This window comes from Dermacentor variabilis, chromosome 1, assembly GCF_050947875.1.
Source record: "Dermacentor variabilis isolate Ectoservices chromosome 1, ASM5094787v1, whole genome shotgun sequence".
Taxonomy (NCBI): domain Eukaryota; kingdom Metazoa; phylum Arthropoda; class Arachnida; order Ixodida; family Ixodidae; genus Dermacentor; species Dermacentor variabilis.
Window position 1 is genome coordinate 31,043,401 of NC_134568.1, and position 15,813 is coordinate 31,059,213.

A 15,813-nucleotide genomic window follows, 5' to 3' on the forward strand; every position below is an offset into this window, starting at 1 on the left:
TGCATCAACCTGCTGGGCATTGCAAGCGAAACTGCTTTGTATAAACAAGTATTATAGCAAAATGCTTAGGGTGCTCTTACACTTGCCTGTATTTCCTTTAGAATTTAGAGTGGGTGTAGCTTCAGTTACCATATAAAAAAGAGAGAGAGTGAGAGATGTCATGTCAGTACTCCTTTAAAACCTTTAGCCGTTGCCTTCTGTTCCATTGCCAGATTATTTCAGCCATTCCGCTGCATGTTAACTTTAATCTTTCTAAGCGCCAGAATAAATTTAAGCGATTGGCTTTCCACATGAATAGCCACTTCAGACATAACTAGCCTTCCACGTACACTGACATAACTTCTTCGATTGAGTTCATTTGTTGCGGCACTCACGTCTGTACAGTCAAATTCGCAAGAGCTTGGTCTCCTATCACAATTGCTGTTTGAAGTATTGTGCAAGTTTAAGGGGCACTAAAAAGCAATGCCTAAATCAGTTTGGACTGGTGGACTATTCTTTCACAACTTTGTTCATTGATATGAAGGGAAATACTCTATTATTACTGGAAAAAATGGGCAGACTAGATCTCTTTAATTTTGCACTGGAAAGTCAGTGTCACATCACTGGTTTGAAAGCATCTTCACGTGTTAGGCCATTCTGGTGCAGGAAAAGTTCTTTAAATGTGCTAGCTTGAGTCTTTGTTTCCTTTAGAAAGCAATGTTGTCCTCATTTACTGGTAAATGAGCAACTAGACCTGTGTAGGTGCTCTCAAAATGCATGACGTCACAGTGAGCTGGTGCAGGAACTTCAGGGCGGTGTCGTCACCCATTTTTTATTTTTATGCTTCTTCTCGCATGGTAAGAACTGCTATTTTGCTATTGAAAAACTGTAATTTACTGATACAGCTTCACTTAATATAGCTGTTTAATGTTTCTAACCTAAACATCAGTGCAGAAGCCGCAACCTGATGTGTTATTTTCATACACTGGCATGCAGACGTTTACAACATTGGCAGGGGCTTTGTTCCCAGCTTGTATTGTGAGGGTCTCTTACAACGTTCTATGTAGTGGTTCGTCTAAGAAAACAAAGAAAATCTGTTGTCATTACTGTTCATCAGCAGCATCTGAACAAACTTGTTTTATTCTCTATTTTTCTTCCTTTTTTTTTCCTTTGTGTTTGGCTTTCTTGTGTAAATTAGGGTTGTGCTAGTTTTTTCGGGTCAATCAAGCGTCCCAGTGCATCGGCCCGTATATTGATTTGGCGTTTATGACAATCCTTGTGGAAAGGGAGCAATTAACAGAATTCAATTATTCTCACAAGAGCACTTTTTGCCTGTTTTTAGTGTACAGTCATTTTTCTCTTTCCTTTTTTTTCTTTTTTGTTGTTGTTGTTGGCATTGTTCACAAGAATGCAGAGTGCTGTTTCTTAATGCTGTGTCAGAATGCCCAGATGTGCTGCCAAAAACATAGTCAGCTGCACTACTGCAGATATTTAACTGAAAGTGCTTACTTTGCATCCAGTTAGAGTTTAACTGCTTACAATTGGTATGCTCAATTTGAAGGGCTGTGTATTACATTCTTGTTTCAGGACTGCAGTCAAACCTGGTTATAACGAACACAGATATCGCAATAAATGTCATATATTGAACAAACAAAATCTCTTACATACAAAATATATTTGTTGTAACAAACTGCACATCTTATATATCAAACTCTGCACACCTACGACTACTGCCTAAATGTGCCTGCGGTTGTCTGCTTTGCGATGCACATTGACAGTAGAGGCAACACAAACAAAAATGTACGCCAATACATAATAAAAGAAAGCCCAGTTTTATTGAGCAGTGTTGACTGCAGGTGCACTGGACAGATGATGCTTGCAATTGAGTGGTGATTTTCAGTCGGCTTGCCAAGGCAGCATTGGTGGGCCTGTGCTGTGACCACTGTGCTCTGTGTTTGCTGCTTGTCCCATGCTCGCAAGGGAGCACTGTGCTCAAGTTATGCCTCAACCAAATGCATTGCCACACATAATTGCATGGCAACCACCGCACATGGAATGGCAACAAAGCAACACTGAGCTTTGTTACTTGCCGAGATGTTCGAACTCATTTGCTGTGTGGAGAGCAGGCAAAGGAAGTTGAAGGTGGCCACCGCAGTCTGTATTTCCAGGGGAACACTCAATATGGAAGAAAGTCTCCCATCATGGAGAAGGTCTGTGAGAGACCAAACTCTTACAACAAATATGTCCAGAAGCTAGCCTAAACCGAGTGCAGAAAGCTTTATACGTACCAGTTGTTTCGGAACATTTGCCCATGTAACTTCCCTCTCTCCATCCCTATGATACAGCAACAAAAGGAAAAGGACTTTGCATTCATACTTGACGTTGATGGCTTCATGGCAGGGACAGGTTGGCTGCAGAAGTTCAAAGACCATTATGGCATTGTTGGAAAGGTGGGGCTGGTGAAGGCACTGCCGTTGGCAGGGAAAGCTTCAACAAATGTATTTCTGACAGTGGTCAGGTTTCATTGCTAGGCACAAGCCATATGGCATCTACAACAGACAAGAGCACCTTGTTTTGGAAGGTGTTGCCAAGCAGGACTCTTGCACATCTGAATAAGAAGTGCCATGGCAAAAAACTCGACAAGGGGCACATCGTGATTCAGTCGACAACGAATGTTTGCGACCCTTGCAAACTGAACCCACTTGTAATTGGAAAATACATTCAAACCTCATTTCATCTGACATAAAATTCCCTTTGTTATAATTGATATATCTGTGTTGGGCATATCAAAGTTCAGCTGCACAAGTCACCTCTGTACCTGTGAGGGCCAGCATATCTGCTTGTCATCTACACTTTTAACAGGAAGGCATGGATGATACGGACATTGTTTGAGAACTACTGCTTGAGTGAGACCAGAAACTTGCCAAGACTGGGCAAATTCTGCTTGCTGCCCTACAATGGTTCTGCGCACTACTGTGGAGCTTTGCTGAGGCATATTGAGCTGTGCTTGCTGCCACTCAATGCAAGTTCAGGGGGACAACCCCTCGACCAGAGCACCAATCGTGCATTTAAGGAAGTTTACAAAAAATACATTGTGGAACAACTGCTTGTAGTGAAACTATGCATTGGTCACAAGCTGAAAATAGACCTGCTTGCAGCAAATTAAATTCCGAGCCATGCTTGGAGTGATGTTACACCTTACACAATCCACAATAGTTTCCACCATGCAAAACATTGCATAGAACTCGCCAAAGCAGCAACCCCAAAGCAAGATGGGAGGGAGCTTAGCAACATCCTTGATATTGTGCCATAAGAAGTATCGTTCCAGCTTTATTTCAGCATAGATGATGAAGCTGCTACGAGACCCTTTGGCATGGGCACTATTGCAGATGTGGTGACTGCTGGTGCCGCTGAAGGCAGTGATGAGGCAGAGGACATTGCTAATGAAAGTCACCCGACGCTTAACCCCTTGATGTGTAAATTAATTCTGTCCATTAAAAATTTTGTTTCATATTTCTTGCATCTTCAGAATCATCAAAAGCGTATAGCTGCTGAAAGGAATAAGAATTTTAAATTGTCCAATGAGCTTTGTCAAGTTTACAGAATGTGGACTCCATGCAAGAACTCCCTACAAGAATATCAGATACGAAAACATCGATTTCACATCTAGCATAGCTGGAAAGTACCTATCTAGGCACTTTAAAAATATTCGTGACATGAAACAATGCGAAAAACAATTGAAAAAAAAGTGGGTCCCCTACATGACAACATACAGACATGGAGAGCAAAGACCTAGCCCTCTACCTTCCGACTCAATTTACTAAAATCCTTTACACATGTTATTCACGCTTGCTGCATTGGTCCCGTAAGAAGTGTTTCAAAATCTAGGCAACCTGTCGAATATCGTTATTTTCATCAGCGATGTTGCTTTTTATGTATTATCTTGGCAAGCACAATTGTGTACACAGCACCTGAAGTGGTTGATGAAGCACTTTCAGCAGTAAGTGAGCTGCACCAATATTACTTTGACATTGACTGCAATAGACTGCTGCTACTATTGCAATCCTTATCTGGTATTGAGAACGCTGTGCTCACTGATGCAGTAAAGTCTGCCTAAAGGGCAAGCAAAAGTCACCACTTTTTATGCAAAGTAGCAAAATGTTTTGCTACAAATTATTTTTTTTTTTCAGGCATATTGAGTGTCTGAAATAAATAGTTTTGTTCCATATACACTATTATCCCACATACAGTAAGCACGTATCCAAAATTTGTTATATGCCAGTTTGGGCTTCACTAAGTATCTCGGATGCATTCAACTAGTCGCAGCACATATTGCGATTCATTATAACCGGGTTTCACTGTACTAAGTCACACTTGTGAGTGTCAATTTTTCTAATGAATGAGTAGTTCTTCCCTGGCCATGTTCGGTTTTCTTAGTTTTCTTGTAACTTTTGAAAAGGAAGAGTTCAAATTGAGTTCCAATGTTTTCATGTGTAGGAGTCCTTTCTCACATCGCTGCAGCAGGCTAGTCGTGTGTACGGAGAAAACATTCCTCCAGTGTGGATGACCTTGCTTAGTTTGGCTGGCCTCATAGTAAGCCTGCTAGCTGTGAGGTATGGCTTATACTACTAAGCAAGGTAAGGAAACTTAGCTCTTGAAGTTATAGTTAGAGCAGCCTTTGCTCCTCACCCTTCCCCTGTCCAGCACAGTGAGCCTCATCTGTTGCTTCAGTTTTTTCTTATGATAGCATTAAAAAAATGGTAGGACCCAAGGTGGGGTGCTTGTCTGTCAATTCAATTGGGACTGAATGTGTACAAAAACAGTGCATAGAACGATTTGAAGTCATTGCACAACAGAGCCTTAGCTGTCATATGGAAGTGAAAAACATGGCTGTCACCAGTAGATGGAACATGGTTATAATGACAAGTTTTGAGGACATAACACAGAAAGAATGCACACAGGACAATTGGCGACTGTCCTGTGTGCATTTTTTCTATGTTCTGTTCTCGAAATGCACAGTTATAACCATGTTCCATCAAGCCATCAACCAACTAGCTCATCTAAGTCTGTTAATAACGCCAGTATATGTTTTGTGAATTGGCTTTACAATATCGGTTCAATGCTAGGTCTCCACGACAGATATATAAGCGTGAATCAGAATGTCTGTGCCCCAATTCTTTATTAGCCAAAATAAGGTACATACAGGTAATTACAAATATACATACTATTCTACATCCTTTATACTATTTTTCCACATAGTCCCCACACTGGTTCACATTTGTCCCATTGCAGCACTAAATTTGAGTTGGCCCTGTCATCAGTCAGTGGGACAAGTGCCCCCCCCCCCCTTGAATGCTCATTGTCATGCAAGTCTTCATGGCTTTTTGCAAACTCAAAACACCACCACCTCACACTTCTCAAAGCAAGGCAACTTTCCTCATATGTAGGCTGCATTTCCCTGTGGATTCCGATGGGCGTTTGTCCCTTTCTCTACAGAAAATGAATCGCACTTCGTTGCTCGTATGCCATGGACTCGTGAAGCACAACCGCCATCTTCAGCAACTGACAGCAGTGCCATGCCACAGAGCTAACCGGCAGATAAGGCCAGGCTAGTCCAAGAAAAGTCCACCGCTGCGAATGGTTAGGTTGACTTCACATTTACAGCCGTAATTTGGCTAAAAAAAATAGGGGCAAGGACTTTCTGATTCGCGCCCGTACATTTATGTTGGTGTGCGTTTGTCGTACGTGAGCCTCGTCGACAGCATTTCCTCAGATTTGCTGTTCTTGCTTTTTGTCTTTTTTTTTTCCCCCACGACAAAGGCCAAAACATTCAGCCGCTGATGTGATGTTGCATGTTCAGGTTGAGTCACATCAGTGTTTCTCAAGGCAGCACTCGGTAACTGCACTGTGAGGGTTGCCACATTTGTCGAGAACTGGCAGATGGCAGCATATTGGAGCAGCTTTTTGTTGTCAGTGTACAGTTAAACCTCAATCTAACAAGCTTAAATATAACGAAATCCTCAGTGTGATGAATCATTTTACTATTTACAGCAATGTTCGTAGAACACTGTGTATCTTTAGCTTCAGTATAACAAAGCCTATTTGTCTCTGACTTGGTGTAATGAAATTTTGTCTTTGCTGTAAAGGAAAACTGAGGCATTAAATGGAAACTGTACTGTGGCACCAGTGGTCAAATGGTTTGTGTGGCTGTTTGCACCACACTAGGCAGCCTAAACGAGAATGATGCAGGAATGACGAAAGCTTACTGCGCTAATATCTACAGTATATATGAAGTGAGGGGTCTGTGCACTATGTTGCTTGTCCCCTTTCCTTCAGCTTCAATAACAGTGGCAGCGGCTGTCCACTGTGCTTTCCTTTTTTTTTAGTATTTTCACACAACTTAGTGTCGGCTATGCACCAACTAGGCCCTCAGCAAGTCTTTCATTCGGTGCATGGGTGCCAGTCCGACTGTAAACTGGCACCCATAACATATGCAGAAATGTGGCTGTGTCATTAAAAGATTGACCATTCAGCAACTGTATGGCTACTGTATTACAATTGCTGTTACAGTTAAACCTCAGTAGAATGAACACAGATACAACAAATTATTGGATACAAAGAAGTTAATCTAAAGTTTGGTTGGTCAAGCTTTACTTCAATGGAGTATTCTGCTATAATGAAACTGAAAATGCGGGATCCGACACAGTATCGGTTATAGCAAGGGAAATTTTTTTAGCACGTGCCTCAAAATATATGTTCTGGTAGCGAAAAAGTCAAATAGTTGCCGACCAATTTTTCGGATGCCCAATTTTTCAGACCTGTACAATTTGTTGAACTAACCTCGTGCCACTACTATCTTATCCCTAGAACAACGATAAAATAATTCCTCCAGCACATTAAAGGCGCCCTGAAACACTTTTCTAACTAATAATACAATGGCCTCAATAATAAAGGACATTATCTCGCGAGTCTCGTGCTGCAAAAATTTTTTCAGTCTTTCAGCTATATGTGGAGTTATTGCAACAATACTTGGCTTTCTATTTTTGTCTCCTCTAACATGCTGGAAACTGCACAGCAAAGGAGTCAAAAGGGCGAAGCCCTGGCCAAAAGTTGAGTGTTGCGGCAGCGAAACAGCTCATTACAGCACCTCGTGGCAGCCTCGATAAACTACACTTCGCAGTGCAAAGATGAAATGATTTTTCTGTCTTTTTGATATTGCAGACATACATATCTTTAATTTATTTAATTAAAGACTAGCAATTATGTATTACTGAAATGCTCTTGTGATCACGAAATCGGCCAATAGCATTGGTGGGTCCAGCTGCTTTCAGTGATGCTGCATGACTGCATTGTGGATGTGAAAGCGAGTTTTCGGTCATTTTGACATGAGATTGTAATTTCCCTGCTGCATGCAGTGCGTTAATATTTGGCTCACACGTTCACAGCAGCCTCTACGACAGATTAGCAACATTTTTCTTACTATATTCAAGAAAGTGTTTCAAGGTCCCTTTAATAAACCAAGTCAGAAATGCTTAATATTGTAACTTAGAGGGATGGCATAGGACTATCTGTACGCATAATTTGTCATTAATATAGTATTCTGCTAAAATATCTTCATCACAGCTGCACTGCTTAGGCCTAAGCAGTGCGGTTTCATTAAAAATTTGCCGACGACTAGCAGAGTAGCTAACAAGGGGTCACGGGAACCTTGTCATCAATATGTTTGCACCCGTAGACCTTACTGGCAGTTGAGTGTGAGATCACATACACTGGCTAGACTGATGGCCATATTAGTAGAGTTCAGATCAACATGCAGTCCGCCCTATGTCCAAAAAATTTATTGGCAAATGTACTCAGCAACAGTAACTTGAAATGGCTCATGTGAAACATATGACACAGAAGAACTTGTAACTGGGCTAGTTGGTGTGGGTGCTTTCGTTAAGGGGGTGGGAGCAACCTTTCTTGGGGTGTTTGTGCGTGCGTGCGTGTGTGCATACATGTTATGTGAGTGTTCTTTCTTGCACTCCAAAGAAAGTTACCGACACATATAATTCGCTTGCACATTTCAACCAGCAGCTTTGCTTGGTTGGGCCGCAGTCAGCACGCCAGTGTGCAGGTGCTATGCAAGAACACCAATCACATTGCTTATGTGTTTGCGGTGGTGCAGTGTGTGTGTATGGGTCCATTCGACTCACTTGCACTTTCTGAATTCGTTCATGAGGTGCTGCACCTCGCTATTAATTTCACCAGTGCCACAAGGTGCCATCTGCATGTTGCCATTCATTTCACATGCTGCAGGAAATGTTCACAGCATTCCCTGCACTAGTGGGAGATGTAGTGCAGGACTTGTGCAGTAGGTGCTGGTCTGATTCTGCACGAACACACGTAACAAGCATTGAATCATAGTGAACTTGTTCATGAAGTGCAGGGCAAGTCAAATAGACCTTATGTAATCTATTATTCCCATGCCAATGTATGAGTGCAGCAAGCTGCCAACGGGCCATCAAAATCTGTAGGATATCCTTTACTGGCCCATCATAGGCAGCACATTTGCATTTATTTCACATAAACCTAGTTGAGATTTTTCAAGCGAAGCTTGTATTGCCTTAGTCGTGTTGGCATTGGTGTTGCTGTATGAAAAAACTTTAGCCATGTGAAAATAAAGATTGCTTGTCGGGCTGCAGATTCGAACCACCGACTTCCGGGTTGCGAGACCACCATGCTAACCGATTCAGCCACTGCCAGTTCATCATACGTGCCCTTTGAAGTGGAATTTTATATTCATGAAGGAGATGCAGCGTAAGGCGTGAGCTAATCACAGGTGTCCCCTCCTTCCGGGGAAGGGAAAGGCTGGGATGGCGTGTTCACTCGCCTCGCACCGGTCGTTTCCCACCAGTTCAGGCCCGGCAGTCAGATGGGGAGGCCGCATTTTGTTCGTTCTGCCGAAGAGCAGGCTGCGTTGAAGGAATGGCTATAAAAATCACTAGAAAGGCTATAAGGGCATGCCTACTTGTAGGCAGTACACATGCCCTTCAACGTTTTCGTTCTTGTTGGTGTTTTTTGACATGGCATAAAGCTGGTTGTTCCTTCAATAATATTTCAGTCGGCAGTTCAGCGCTTATCATGTTGTGTTTGTGTTCGATTCCTGTCCTCGTCTGCTTCGTACTGCTTCAAGTTATACTATAAGGAGACTTCTCTTGGTCACATTCAGGACCAAAATAGAACAGGTATCATGGGTAAGATATAGGTATGCATCATGTAATTCACTTTAACATTTAAGCCTCATACTCTTGTGCCACGCAATATGACATAATTATTACATGGAAGGCATTGTATATTTTAACCTATTTACCACCAAACAAGGGGAGTGGACCACAGTGCACTGCTTGTGCTCGCGACCAAAACCTAGTATGTCACATACTGGAAGCAGCAAGCAATGCAGGATTTGATGGAGCCTTATGTGAACAAGTTGTAGTTGTAATAATTGAAGTAGTTATTCTGTATAAGGTGTCTCAGGTCAAAAACAACAGCACTGCGAAATGTGTACGTGTCTCCTATCTTGTGGTGGTCTGTTTGTGCTGTTACCCATATGTTTCAAGATGAACCAACTCGCCCAAAAAGAAGTATTGATGAAGTTTATATGACCGCACTACTTGTGTAGCTTCTGCTATGTTGCCTGCTATGTATGAAGCGGAGTATAAAAGCTGAGTTTAACAGACGTGTGCTGGGGAGTCCACAGGAAACTGATCAGAGGTCCCTGAACTGTTCACCTTAGTAGACAATTCACCTTGAGGGGAGGTGCTCCTCAAAACGTTTTTTCTTTATTATTTGTACTAGAGGTTTGAAAGTGCTGCTATTCAGAGCTTTTTATGCAGATTTCAAATATGTCATTTTTTGCGTGGCTGCTATATTTTTTTAGTGATGTGCCTTACACGACGGCAAAATATACCGATCTTTGCGGGCACTTTCTTGTGTGTAAAACTTTCCAAAAATGCACCGTGCTGGCTTATTTAGCTCATTGTAGACCACAAAGTGCTGATATTTATCCAAACAGCATGTACAATTACTGGAACCATGCAAAAATAAAAAAATTAGGACACTTCAACTAAATTTTTTTTCAATCTCATAAAATATAACCGTGTACTTTCACAACTAGTGCTGAGAGATATTGAAATTTCAAGTATGTATCAGCGAATGGTGTAGAACTTGGAAGACACCCGGGTCCCAGCAATTACTCTGGAACCTTCGATGACTGATGTATAAAAGCCGACGCCCTTAATGCGCTGATCAGATTTTCGACAACCGCCGACTGTGTTCGTGGCTGTCGCTGTTCTTTGAGTGTAGCCTGTTTTTGAGGGCAGAAGCTCGCCCAATAAAACGCTAGTTGTCATTCCCAGTGTTGCTGCTTTCTTCACCATCACTACTACGTGACAATATCTGGAAGAGTATGTATGTCAAATTTCGTTAGTATAGGTCAATTATAAGTAGACAAGGTTATTCTCATTAGATTGTGAAAAAAGTTAGCTGAAGTGTGCTAATCTTTCTTTGTTTGCATAGTTACACTATTTGTACATGCTGTTTGGCTAGATATCGGCACTTTGCAGTCTACAAAGAGCTAAATAAGCTACAAAATGATGCTTTTCGTGGAAATATAATACATAAGGATGTGCCTGCAAAGATTGCTATATTTTGCCCTTGTTTAGGACGCAACTCAATATAGCATCTGGACAAAAACTGACATATTCGAAATCTGCTTGAAGATTTCTCTAATTGACTGAACTTTTAAACGACTAATACAAATAAAAAAATGTTTAGGGGAGCATCTCCCCTTAATAAGCAGAGATATAGACAGTGTACTTACTTAGTCATGGGATGTTGCTATATGCAATCGAGCTTGATGTCACTTATGCTATTAATGGAATGTTGTTACATGTGGCATAGTATGCAGTGTTAGCCATTGTAATATAGCAGTGCACTGCTCTCGCACTTCTTTTGCTAAATATTATATGACTTTCAGAGTGGCAAGAAGCATAGGGGTGGTGCTCTATGGTTTTCTTCATTTCTGCTGCACTCCCCGACAAATCGATCTGCTTCGTTATGTGAGCAATATCCTTGTAGGTGTATTGGTGTACACACATGCGATTCACGGGCACAGTTATTTTTGTCTTTTACGTTGGTGTTTGTTCAAATGCTGCTGCTATTTGTTTGTCATGCCCAATTTTTATGGGTACAGAAATGCCCAAACACTATGCCAGTACCCGTGAATTTTCACCTGCATGTCACTTATTTTGTGTTAACACTGTTTGTGCGTGGCACTAACACTGCACTTGTTGCTAAAAGTTTAAGTTCTTGGAAGCTTTACAGAAAGAGAGTGTACACTCTTATAGAAGTCCTTGTCCATTAGGCCTGGTTTGTTATGTTCGTTTCTTCTTCTTCTTTTGTTTTCTTTCTTTTTTGAGAGCAGCTGCTTTAAGTAACATTGTAAAAGTGTACTGGTTCTTTCATTATCCAAGATTACCAACCTAGGCAGACACACCTTTCAAAGAAAGCCATGATGACTGATATTTGCAACTTCATTTTCGCACTCTTAGTGAAAGCAGTATGCAGGGAGCAAAGCATTCAAGCTTTCAGCTGAACAGCTATTCTACATTAGACATTCTAGATTAAAAGTTATTTAGCTCCTGCTTTTACTGCTGTTTGAGTACTTTATTCCACAATGATTGCCAGTGCCTGTGGTAACCTTGTGTGAGCCCTTTTTTTTTTTTCTCCTCCATTAGAACTTGGTTCTCACTCCTTTTTTCCGTTTTCTTTTGTTGACTTCCTGTTGACTACATGATGGAGTTATAAAACTGACTCTCAATGAAGGTTTTATCTGCACTGCTTATTTTCGGTTGGTAAGAAAATTGTGCAAGTATTTTGCGGAATGGTTGATATGCGAATGCTCAGCCTGTGCTGATGAATGCTGCACAAATTACATCAAAAGTTTGGCTTAAGCAAAGTGAGGGTGCACCTTGTACTCGCAAGCTTCACAAATTTAAGCAGTGCATATTTTTCAGCGTGTGAGTGTGGAAGATCAGGACTACTGTACATGTTTATAAACCTTATACATGGATTTTGAGGTACTGAAAAGTTATAGAACTAATTTCTCTGCGCAGTTTATTTTCTCTGTATTCAGAAAGAATTACCTTTCTTATGCTGTACATTTTCGCGATCCAAGCAGGAATTGTTCAATACTTTTGCAAAAAATTTATGCAGCCATATCAACAAGGAGTCAGTTTTTATTTCTTGAATTCTGGGCTGTTAAGAATTTATTTATGCAGGCAAAAAATTTTGCTGATATTTATCATCCCACTGTGGAGCATTAAAAGAAATGCCCACAGCAGATTACTGTTTAGAAATAGAGCACAAAATACTACCTAGGAGGATTCCAGGCTAAATTTGGGGCACACTAGGGGCCCTCAAAAGTACCATCACATTCATGCCATGATCTTGGCAATCAATTGCTGAGACAAACCAAATGTGGAAAATGCTTCATATTTAAAATTCTTGAAAAAAAAAACATAGGATGCATAAGGTTTATGTCAAATGGACACCCAAGTGCGTATAGGTGAAACGGGATGTGGTAGACAAGTGAAATTTTATTTTGTGGGAATTCTCAGCAAACTGTTCGTAACTCTCTGCAGCAGCTTGTCACTGTCGGTGATAGAGGGTAATCTCACTATAATGAGAAAAGCAAACGGCAGCCTCTGTTCTACAGTACGATTTTCTGCAACCGAAATAATGCCACATCTCGTACGACAATCAGGAATGATGAGGCTACATATCTAATACAAAATCATTCCAATTGCTATCAGTCTTGATAACTGTAACATATAGTGAGCGCAGGTGATCATGGCATCTTGCTGTTATTGAAAGGCAGTAAAAGAAAAATTAATGCAAGGGAAGTACCGAGAGGGTGGTTTTGCTTTTCAGGGCCATGTTTGATCATTCCCTTTACCACCAGATTTTTCTCAATGTATTAGCTGGTTTCTAATAGGGAAATGAATTCAGGAAATTGATCTTCAATATAGTTTTGAAAATGTTGCTACAACAGAGCAGTGTCTTACTGACCAGTGTCCTCCTTTATTTTTTTTTCACATGGTCTAAAGTCTTTTTTCAAGTGGTGTAATAAGTCTGGTGAACTAACACAGTACACCAAATCTGAAAGTTTAATGGCTCTACATGATGTTCTTCTTGGGTATACTGAAAAAAATTTTTGAGCACCCTTGTACTTATTCACAAACACAGTCATGAAAGCAGTGCAGTAAAAAAACATAGTAGGATTTTGTGTAGTTTAATATGCCATTTCATTTTACTTGCTTTTCAGTCCTGGAAGCCACAACCACCACCACCTCCACTGTTCGATGAATATGAAGATGATGATTGGTTGAACTGACTTACCTTCGCCACTCGCAGACAGTTGTGATTGGAACACTTCCATGACTTCCTTTTCTATTTGGGCAGTTATCGCAAAGCCTGTGCTGCACTGTTATATGGGACACAAGTCAGTGCAAGCTGTAGCACAGAGACCTCAGCAAGTCTGATAGGGAGCAACACTTAGCCTTTGTTTGAACTGTAGTCTTCTCGTGACATCTTATGCCAAGATATATGCTATGTATACATGGAAAGCACATTTTACTAAGGCATGTACGTATTTACTTCTGTGTCAGTCAATATATTTAAATGTACAAATACATTTTGGATAAACACTTTAGACAAGCTTGCTGTGGTGTTCTTTTTTAAGAAAAGGTGGGACAGGGACATCTTACAGTAGTGTGCCACTGTTATGACAGAATTCTTAAACAAAATATACATATGTTGTTGCTGTTCAGGCAGCTCAAGATTTGTCAGCATGATGGCCACTTTTGTAATGCACATATTGTAATACATTCAAACCTTCCTATAGCAAATAACAGAGCTGTTCACACGTGTTAAAGAACCCCAGGTGCTCAATATTAATCCGGAGTCCCCCCACTATGGTGTCTCGTAATCATATCGTGGTTTTGGCACGTAAAAGAAAAACAAAAGAAAGTCATGAACCAGCACATATTTTGAAGATGGGTTTTTCGTGTTTGTTGCCTTCCTTGTCCCATCTTCGTACAGTTCACCCAAAAGTTAAACAGCACATATCTGTAGCGTTAGTATTGGTAGGTTCATCATGTGTGTGTGTTGTCTCCAGCGCCTGCGAGTGCCGGCATGGAAGACTACGACCCTCCTCTCCTGCAGCCCCTACAGTGAGGGGGCGGCGGCAGAAGGCTGTCCTTTCCAAGCACGAGGGTAGTACGTTCCATAAGCACCTTCCCTTGCCCCCATTTTGACTCCCCTTCCCCAGTACAGTGTGGTGGAGGTAGTGTACTAGAATACACTAGTTGAGGTAACTACAGGTTTTCCCGCTCAGTTTAATCCAAACGTCATTGAAAATAATCCAGGTGCTAGCCAATTTAATCTGAGCGCCAGCATTTTTAATCCAAGTGCCAATAATTTAATCCAGACGCCACCACATTTAATCCCAGCGCCATCCGAATTAATCCGCGTGCCAACTCATTTAATCCTTGCGCCAGCCTTTTTAATCCAAATGCCACACATTTTAATCTCAATGCTAGTCAATTTAATCCTGTTGGAAATTGATTGAGAAACAAATAATTCTTGCAGAAGAGGTCGTAACAGGCGTCATGAATGCCGTCTATTCATTCATGTGATCACCATATTGGCTTCAGCACTATAGGAGCAAAGTTTCCACGCTACCGCTCTCGTCATGGCTGCTTCAGAAACACTCCCGTGTGTTATACCGCTCGCTCATTTCCTCCTTTTCGAGTGACATTTCTGAGTGACAAGAGTGACCCACATTAGTGAGTCAGAATCGTGACGGATATTACGTGAATTGGGTTGCGATCATGACATGCGATTTCCTTCCCTATCTTCTTGCATATCGATCGACATCGTTCGCAAGGGTAAAAACTTGCTCACCATTACTCAGGCACTTGACATAATCACTAAGCGATTCAATATAGCTCATTAAGCTTGTGTCTTGCATACACTCTTATGCTTCCAACATGCATATCAAACGAAATGGTTCTCAGAATGTAAAAGCTTATTCTTGAGTGACATGACTAGGTCACTAGTGACCTACTGGACGTCACCGCCGTCGCACATCTTCTAACCTACCTACTAACATATCGAAGGAAATCGCTTTCAAAGCTTAAAAACCTGCTCCCTATCATTGACTCAAGTGACGTGATCACTAGTGACTCGTGATGTCACCACGCTTCTCACGCATGCACTACCCTAAACTGCCGGCATGTTTATCAAACGAAGTGCACGGTTGGTTGAAAACCAGGATGACATCATGTGAGTCACATGTGATCACCTCATTGGCTGCGTGATAGTGAGCCGGTTATTACGCTTTATAAGCCACTCCGTTTGATATGCATGTCGGCAATTTAGGATAGTGCATACGTGAGAAGCGTGGTGACGTCACGAGTTTCATTAGTCATCACGTCACTTGAGTCAATGATAGGGAGCAGGTTTTTAAGCTTTGAAAGCGATTTCCTTCGATATGTTAGTAGGCAGGTTAGAAGATGTGCGACGGCGGTGACGTCGAGTAGGTCACTAGTGACCTAGTCATGTCACTCAAGAATAAGCTTTTACATTCTGAGAACCATTTCGTTTGATATGCATGTTGGAAGCATAAGAGTGTATGCAAGACACAAGCTTAATGAGCTATATTGAATCGCTTAGTGATTATGTCAAGTGCCTGAGTAATGGTGAGCAAGTTTTTACCCTTGCGAACGATGT

The 15,813-nt window shown here is 41.3% G+C and overlaps 1 protein-coding gene across 1 annotated transcript in view; it reads left to right on the top strand.

The window, feature by feature from the left end:
- Positions 1–13,738, top strand: part of LOC142571031 (uncharacterized) — a 133,962-nt gene extending 120,224 nt beyond the window's left edge. Inside the window, exons 32-33 of the mRNA XM_075679356.1 lie at positions 4,477–4,616; positions 13,346–13,738. Coding sequence (XP_075535471.1) covers positions 4,477–4,611 — 135 coding nt within the window. The 3' untranslated portion in view covers positions 4,612–4,616; positions 13,346–13,738. The remainder of the gene's footprint in view (positions 1–4,476; positions 4,617–13,345) is intronic.
- Positions 13,739–15,813: the final 2,075 nt, after the last annotated feature.